The sequence below is a fragment of the Lontra canadensis genome, unplaced genomic scaffold (genome assembly GCF_010015895.1).
Source record: "Lontra canadensis isolate GAN:19392208 unplaced genomic scaffold, GSC_riverotter_1.0 scaffold1, whole genome shotgun sequence".
NCBI lineage: Eukaryota > Metazoa > Chordata > Mammalia > Carnivora > Mustelidae > Lontra > Lontra canadensis.
In genome coordinates, this window is record NW_022630995.1 from 34,890,528 (window position 1) to 34,899,531 (window position 9,004).

Consider the following 9,004-nt stretch of genomic DNA (forward strand, 5'->3'; position numbering starts at 1 on the left):
GGTAGGGTTAGTGTTTGGATTGTTTAACAACATCACCAGAGGGGGCGACTGGGTGGCTCAGTGGGTTAAGCCTCTGCCTTCCGCTCAGGGTCCTGGGATCAAGCCCCGCTGCATCGCTGCATCAGGTTCTCTGCTCAGCAGGGGGCCTGCTTCCCCTTCCCTCTCTGCCTGCCTCTCTGCCTACTTGTGATCTCTCTGTCAAATAAATAAAATCTTAAAAAACAAAAACAAAAACAATACCATCAAAGACCTACTTTCTTTCTTCAGCCATCAGCTTTGCTCCAAAGTGGGCTCCCTTTGTGGTCACAGAATACCTGCCAGTAGCAATATGGGCCACATGCTTCCTTATTGACCTTCGGTAGGGAGAAGCAAGAGTCTCTACCTCACTTCGTAATGTGCTCGGTCACCTTGAGCCAGAGGGATGGTGCCATCTTTATTGGTGTAAATGTCACATCTGGAGCTGTCAGGGAGAGCAGTGTCATCCAGATCATTTTACTGTTACATAGTTTCCCTTTCTTCCATACCACAGGGAGGAGTGAGACAAACGTTGGTGAATTATAGTGTTAATCTAGCATTCCCTGGTATAACAGCACATGAGAAGTTCAAATAAGTATATGATTAGGGATTGGAGGATGGGGGTCATGCCTTCAGTTCTTACTATGTGCTAGATCGGTTGCACTGGGATTCAAGAAGTCGGTTCCATAATTTCTGTCTTTCTAATGCCAGGAACAAGATCCACCAGCCCCTCCTGTGGACTAACTTTGTGATATGGGAAGTGAAAATAGTTAACACCTTGCACGACCAAATGAACGAAGATGACCAGAGTACTCTTAACCCCATTAGACTGTTTTTCCTTTTGCATCTGCAATATGGGATGGTATTGTTTTCATGAGCTTCTAGAAATTTCACTCGCAAGCTTATTTTTGCTTCCTGTGTTACCACCATTCCTTTTTACAGTATATTTGAGTAAATGATTATATTAAAAAATTTACATGGGCTTTTTTGGTTATCCTAAACTTAAACATTCCACTCATTCTATTTGTAACTGTGATCATAATTTTTTTGTGATGATTTCTGGCCTGATTGAAGGAAATTTGAGATCCTGCCTTTAAATATTTTAAATAGTTTTGATAGGTTTTTAAAATTGTTTTTTTTTCATAAGGTATTTATAAAGTTACTTGGTGTTCTCTGAGATTGTATGAAAAAAATTAGAACCACACTGTATTTACATTTACCTTAATAGTTTATTTGTGGGTGGCAGTTTTTTCTAGTTCTTGGGACTGTGGCAGCCTTTGGAATATTTTACAGATCTGTGTCATCCACTACAACTGGCTTATGTGGCTAGAAAAAAGAGGGGAGAAGAAATGAAACAGTTGTTTACTAAGTTTTCTATTCCCACAAAAATGTCTAATATTAGGAGAACTTTAAATAAGCATGATTTAAATATGGTGGGTGATTTACAGTCCATTATAGCCTTATAAGGTTCATGAAAGGAGGAAAAACGTTAATGCTTTCTGCCTTTGCCAGGTATATTCTATACAGTAATAATTTAAGCTATAATTTATTTGTTAAATGGGTGCCTCTCAGGAACCTTTTCTGTTCTAACACTTCCCTGTTAAATGGAACTCTGAAAGCTGTATTGGGGCCTATTTGGTTGCTGACATTTGAATGCTGTTTACTTATTTAGCCTATTTTTTTCTGTGAAGAAAAAATTGAGTCTTTTGTTACCTTTCTGACTTCAGAAAATATTTGATGGTTTACTCCAAGGGAAAAAGAGGAAAATGAAAAAGCAATCAAGGATCTTTTTTCTCACCCCTTATCTCATTCTTTTTTAGTAATAAGATGGATTGGGGTGGGGAGGAACATTATTATAAGTAAAATTTTGAAATGTATAAAAAGTAAAATGTTGCATTGTTTTGCTCAGTTTGAAAGAAAGTGAATACAAATGGCATAAATAGAAGTCTGGCATGACCTATGTGGTTATGGAATTTTTTTCTTAGCAAGTGATTACAGATGGTTTATGGGGGCTAGAAGATATTTTGCTATCGATGTAAGGATTTTCCCCCCAGATCAGTCTAGCTTTTCACTGTATCGATCTGAGAAATTACATGTATGAATTAATAAACTTCTCTATATCATTGTACTGTTTAATAGAGTCTCTGATACAATTGTGTGATGCTCCTAGGGTATTTTTTCCCCCTTTATTATGATTACATTTTAGGCCATAAACTTTTTAAGGGCTTCATTGCATTATATAATCCAATATTGACTGCTTGCATTCCTTCTGTGGATCTTAGCTTTGAGCTCAACTTCTTGACATAGTATCATCTATTCTTAATTACTTGTGCTAATTGAGGGGTATCATAACACAGGTAAGTCAAATCTTAGGTAAGGGAGCACCATAGATTTAAATCTTCCTCTTGCTGTGGCCTACTGGAAGCGTTCTCAGCTTTACAGCTGTTGGAATATTCAATGTGGAAAGGGCAGGGATGGCATAGGTTGGAGTTAAATCTCTATAAGCATTCCTTTTTCTGCCCTTGGCCCCTGGACTTTGAAGGCTTGCACATACATCCTAGCAGTCTGTTCTCTAAGCTGCTAGAAAGCCAACCTCTGGCAGAGATGCTGATGCATTCACTGAATCTGTGGTTCACAAGTAATTGAGAATTGGCTTTGGTTGAAGCCAGTTGGCCTTGATGAGGAAACAGTGTCTAGTGTTAGTTGGCTAGAGACCTACAAATCTAGGTTGTTATTCCTGGTTCTTCATTTCTGTCACATACACTTAATTGACAGTACATCTAATATATTAACCTTTTCTATATGGACCATCTAATTAAGAACAAAAGTTCCTAGAGAAATACTTAGTTTTGGGTTTTTTTGCTTGTAAAATTTCTCTGCATTCCTGAGAAAGACCGCATACTACTGCTTATAAAGTATTCCTGTTAACCTAACTAGTAATTTATATTACTCTATTTAATTTTTAAAGCTTCTACATGTGGCCTTTTTATTGAGCACACTCTTACTCATTACTTGGCTTACATTCACCGGAACTGTGGCTACATTCATTTTTAAATAATCTGGAGAAAGAAAAGATAAAGCTTCATATTTTAATCACTTTGGGCTCTTAAATGTTCCACAAATAACATTAAGTTTATTTTGTTTTAGAGTCATGTAATGTCCCTTATGCAAAATAAAGTTTTCTTGCTTTCCATATGGAAAAAGTTAACATTGGAACTGTGTATAGTAAAAGAGTTTATCGTGTATCTATCCAAGCACTATCCCATGGCCAGCAAGTCATATTTTAAATAAACTTGCAGAGATTTTCTAAAGTAACTATTGGGTTCAGCTAGTCCATGGTTACTTTTAGTGTCATTGTGGTATGTGATGTGATAGTGTTTATAGAATGACTGAATTCTTTTATTTTCAAAGGAACCTTGGAAATGTATCACTCTGAATTAAAGCCTGTCACTCTAAATAAACATGCTAAAATTTGACCAGCTCATCAGCTTAAGACACAAAACAGCAACTTGAGGAGAAACGAAGAGTTTACACATAAGGGGTTAAATTTTTGTTGTTGCAATAGTAGATTTAGTCTTAACATGATATTTCTAAATGAAGAGCATATGTATTTGTTACCATGTCTAATGATTACTTTGTTAAAAGCGAAAGTGGTCATGTGATGTACTAAGTATGAATTGCTGTTTTTCAATGTTTAAATCATGCCAAACAATTCATGTCTGTGCCATCCAGGGTTTATTGTAATCTTTTACTGAGTACTTGGACTGGGATAAAGGGCTTGTACTATGCACTTTTTATTAATGAATAAATAGAAAACATTAGTAACGTATTGTTTTCTGTTTGGCTTTTTTGGGGAAATGAATCTTCTGCTTAGTAGAAGGTTTACATCCTTTATTAAACGGTTTCTTTGTAAGACTTTTTACCCCTAACCGAAGACCTTCCACAGAGAGAACTTTAAGTTACAAGAAAAATATGTATGTAATAGCAGTGGGGCCAATATTCAGAAGTAGGGATTCTGAGAATCTCTAGGAGATTAGACTACAATTACATTTCTTTACTTACTCTTTTATTTTTTAATTTCTTCCTAGAATACAGTGTTAATAAACCTATGCTTTGAAGGAATAATATTCAATAATGTTAATTATGTATTTGAGCAGGCCTATGTTACTTCAAGGGAGCAAGATGTGTAACTGTACGAACATACACACAAGTAAAGATCTGCTTTTTGTCTTGTGACCTGGAATGCACCCAGATACCAAAGCTCATTAATCCCCACATACATGTAAAAATGGTAAAATTGCCCTGGCATGGGTCAGTGTCTGTGTGATACTTAAGTGTTCTTTAAATAGCAAAATGTGTGAGACATACAATTTTCTGGAGATAATTAATGATTTCAATCTAAAATTTGTCATGAATGTCAAATATATACCTGAACCTCTGTAAAACTAAGTTTTCATTAAAGGGTTCTGCAATATTAGTTTTCCTCTCAGAAAGTAGAATTCTCATAAGTTTTTTTGCTTCCTGCCATTTCATCTGATAGTTGTCTCAGTTCCAAATCTGTTTTTAAGAGTAGATTTTTCTCGACACCAAGAAGTTCCATAAACACCAACTGAGATTATGATGCTCTCACATTTTTAAAAACTGGAGTTATCAAAGTGATCTTTTTCCCTGGGCAACTTAACTTTGCATATCTTTTCTCATACAAATAGACTATGTCAGTTCAATAAACATTTTGACAGTGTATTTATTTCTGCTTTAAAATGGGTGTAATTCAGGGGCGCCTAGGTGGCTCAGTGTGTTAAGCCTCTGCCTTCAGCTCAGGTCATGATCTCAGGGTCCTGGGATCGAGCCCCGCATCGGGCTCTCTGCTCAGGAGGGAGCCTGCTTCCCCTTCTCTCTCTGCCTGCCTCTCTGCCTGCTTGTGATCTCTCTCTCTGTCAAATAAATTTTAAAAATCTGTAAAAAAAAAAAACAAAAACAAAAAAAACCCAACCCCCCCCCCAATAAAATGGGTGTTATTCAGAATTATGTTACAGAAAACATTTTAAACCATCAGATGCCAGATTAAGATGTTTTGTGAAAGGGAGGTAGAAGATGTTTGGGAAGCAGGGAATAGATAGGGATGAAGAATAATATGTGTAGCTTTTTTTTTTTTTTAAGATTTTATTTATTTATTTGACAGAGAGAGATCACAAGTAGGCAGAGAGGCAGGCAGAGAGAGAAGGGGAAGCAGGCTCCCTGCCGAGCAGAGAGCCTGATGCGGAGCTCAATCCAGGGACCCAGAGATCTTGACCTGAACCAAAGGCAGAGGCTTAACCCACTGAGCCATCCAGGTGCACCTATGTGTAGTTTTAAGAATAAAGCAACTTTCATGTCAAAAAAGAATATTCCTGGGGTGCCTGCGGGGCTTAGTCGTTTGACTATCCAGCTCTTGATTTCCATTCAAGTCATGATCTCGGGGATGTGGGACTGAGCTGTGCTTTGGGCTCTGCACTGGTGGGGAGTCTGCTTGGGATTCTCTCTCCCTCTCCCTCTGCCTTGCCCCCTCTAAAATAATAAATCTTTTAAAAAATCATATTCCCTTTTATAACACTCTGCTTATTTCCAGGAAGTTTAGGAATGAGAAAAAAAATATAACCCCTGCAATACTAGAGGCCTTATTACTTCTTGAATCTTTGGTTTCCATACTGCTCATAACCTCAGACACTCAGGCTATGTTTTGATGATGAATGGGTTTGAATTGCATTGCCTATATTCATTTTGAAGAACTGAGCACAGTTTCTCGAAGAGGACAAGTACTACGTAGAAGATTTAGCATTATGGAAAAAGTCTACTATTTTGCTGTTTTTATTGTTTTTTAATATTTTATTTGTTTATTTGAAGGGCGTGGAGCACAGAGAGAGAAGCAGATTCCCAGCTGAGCGGAGAGCTGATACAGGGCTTGATCCCAGGACCCTGAGATCCATGACCTGTAGTCATGTAATTGTAATAATTGTCTCATGTGCAGTAAAAATATTTAGCATTGCTAATAGTGTTGAGCCTTGGAGGAAAAGTGTTCAAGTAGATTTGTGTGAGATGGGCTTAAGGTAAATAATTCATTCAGATCTTTAGCTTTTCTTACATCTAAAAGATAGCATATAGTTTATAGCATATAGCTTATAGTGATTCTCAAACTTTCTGGTTTGGAAACCCCAAAGAATTTTTGTTTATATGCATTGTTTTATCTATCAATCTATACTGTATCCTGAATTAAAACAGAACATTTAAAAGCATTAACTATTTTAAAATAACAATATACCCAATACATGTTAACATGAAGGTTTTTGTGAAAAAACCATTTTCCAAAATGAAAACTTAGAAGACTGGCATGTTTTACATTTTTGCAAATCTTCAATAGTTGGCTTAAAAGAAGTCTGGGTTATTATTATTATTTTTTAAGATTTATTTATTTGAGAGAGAGTAGGGAGGGGCAGAGGGAGAGGGAGAGAGAAAATTTCCAGCAGAACTGTGGACTGAGCATGGAGCCTCATGGCGGGCTTGATCTCATGACTCCAATATCATTACCAAGAGCCAGACGCTTAACTGAGCCACCAGGTGCCCCAGGTTATATTTCTACTTCTACATTCAATATGTTAGTTCCCTTCTTGTGAAACTGTGTGAATATTAGTTTTTGGCAACTAAATGACTAATGGTATTTTGAGCAGCCTTTACTAAGGAAAACAAATTATGTAACCATTGGACTGCCCACTTACTTCGGAGCATTAGTTTCCTCATTTACTTATCAAATATGGTACCACTTTACAGAATGCTGAAGTAAATATCAAATGAAATGTTTGTAAAAATGTTAAGTCCTAAATAAATACTGTATATAAAGGCCCTCACCATCCCAACACATACACACACACACTGTCCCTTTTCAAAACCTTAAGTTGTACAGATACTAGGTATTTAGGGGGGGCACTTCCATTGAATTTCTGTTGGAAAGAATTCACTCTACTAAGAATGGACAATGGCACATTTAGGCCAGAGTCTGGCATAAGAAAAACATTAAAGATTAAAACATTAGGGACCCCTGGGTGGTTCAGTCAGTTAAGCGTCTGCTTTTGGCTCAGGTCGTGATCCCAGGGTCCTGGGATCGAGTCCTGCATCGGGCTCCCTTCTGAGTGAGAAGCCTTCTTCTCCCTCTCCCACTCCCCCTGTTTGTGTTCCCTCTCTCACTGTCTCTCTGTCAAATAAATAAAATCTTAAAAAAAAAAAAAAGATTAAAACATTAAATAGAATGTCAGTGTCCAATCAATATTTTAAAATCCTTGAAAGGTAAACTGGAAAGCAAATACATTTTGACTAATAGGTGAATAAATCCATTGCAGTAAAAGCTAAAGAGCAAACTAATTAGACTTAATAGTTCTCAACGTTGGTAGCACTTTGAGAGCTTTAAAAACCTGGTGCTTTGGCCCCACACCTCAGAGATCGTGGTATAGGGTTTGACCTAAGCATCTATAGGTAATTCCAGTAGCAGCTAAGGGTAAGAATTCTTGGCATTAAGAATGCTATGCCTTGGGGCACCTGGGTCCATCAGTTGGTCAAATGTCTGACTCTTGATTTCTGTTCAGGTCATGATCTCTGGGTGGTAAGATCAAGCTTCGGTCCAGCCCCCCTGCAAGCCCTGTCTAGCCCCACCTCAGGCTCTGGGATCAGTGGGGAGTCTGCTCAAGATTCTCTCTCTCTCTCTGCTCCCCCCCCCCCCACAGTCTCTCTCTAAAATCAACAAATCTTTTGAAAAAGAGTGCTAAAGCTTGTTTTAGTTCTAGAGATGAAAAACTAAACAAAAGCATAGATTAATTTCCTTTGTGCTAGCTGACTTCTATATATGGGCAGGGAATTAAGTGAAATCTTATATTCTCCTGCAGTAGAGTTATTTTTAATAGTGCTATTTCACAGTTTTTCCTAATGCTTAAAAATAATGCTTTTTTATTTTCTTAATTTTTTCTTACGGGGATGAGGAAGGGAGATGTCATCCTTCTTCATGGATGGCCATAAAAGAAGCCTGTTCAGTTCGTGAGAAGGCTCTATGTTAAAAAAAGAAGAAGAAGGAGAAGATGAAAGAAGGAAGGAGAAAGAAAGAAAAAAGAAACAAAAAGGAAGGAGAGGAGGAAGGAAAATAATAAAGCATGCCAAGGAAACAAAAACACCACTGTTAAAATAAGGAATAAAGGTGGGATTATTACTTTGCAAGGATTTGGATCACAATGTTAATAGGATAAATATTAATTCTTCACATAATAGAGTTAATGGTCTCAGAAAACATGAATTCTTGTGGTGATAAGGCCATTTGTTTTTAGTCCCTGTCCTCAAGAAGTTTATATAGTATTTACCAGGGAAAGACAAATACAAAAGCTAACAAATAAGCTAATATTTCAGGAACTAACTGCTAAAGTGAAGTTAAAAAATAATGGTGAAAGAGCTTTCTGAAGAGATGATATTTGAAGGGACACCTGGGTGGCTCAGTAGGTTAAGTGTCTACCTTTGGTCCTGGGATCGAGCCCCGCATCAGGCTCCCTGCTCAGCAGGGAGTCTGCCTCTCCCTCTCCTTCTCTTCCTCCCCACCCGACTCATACTCTCCCTCTCTCAAATAAATAAATAAAGTCTTTTTTAAAAAGAGAGAGAGAGAGGATAATTGGGAGTAGATTTGATGATGCAGATATGCAAAGATCTGGGCAGTTTTCCAAGAGAAAAAAAGTACGAAGGACATGAGACTGAAGCATAATTGGAATTTTCAAGGGACCAGAATAAGACCAAATGACCTGTACAAGTTGAGATCAGAAGTATGGTCTAGAGAGGTGCTTGGGTGGCTCAGTCGCTTAAGCGACCAACTCTTGAGTTTGGCTCAGGTCATGATCTCAGGGCCATGAGATTGAGCCCAGCCTTGGGCTCAGTCTCAGCATGCAGTCTCCCTTTCCCTCTCCCTCCCCTTCTGCCCCCCCCCAAC

General features: G+C 37.8%; 1 protein-coding gene across 4 annotated transcripts in view; it reads left to right on the top strand.

The window, feature by feature from the left end:
• Positions 1-8,101, top strand: part of SMIM14 (small integral membrane protein 14) — a 75,547-nt gene extending 67,446 nt beyond the window's left edge. For 2 of the 4 annotated variants that reach the window (XM_032853083.1, XM_032853052.1), the window contains exon 5: positions 8,019-8,101. In XM_032853083.1, the coding sequence (XP_032708974.1) occupies positions 8,019-8,093 (75 nt within the window). In that variant the 3' untranslated portion in view covers positions 8,094-8,101. Of the gene's footprint in view, positions 1-726; positions 3,845-8,018 lie in introns of those variants that run through there. The other 2 variants (XM_032853073.1, XM_032853062.1) reach the window with 2 other exon arrangements.
• Positions 8,102-9,004: the final 903 nt, after the last annotated feature.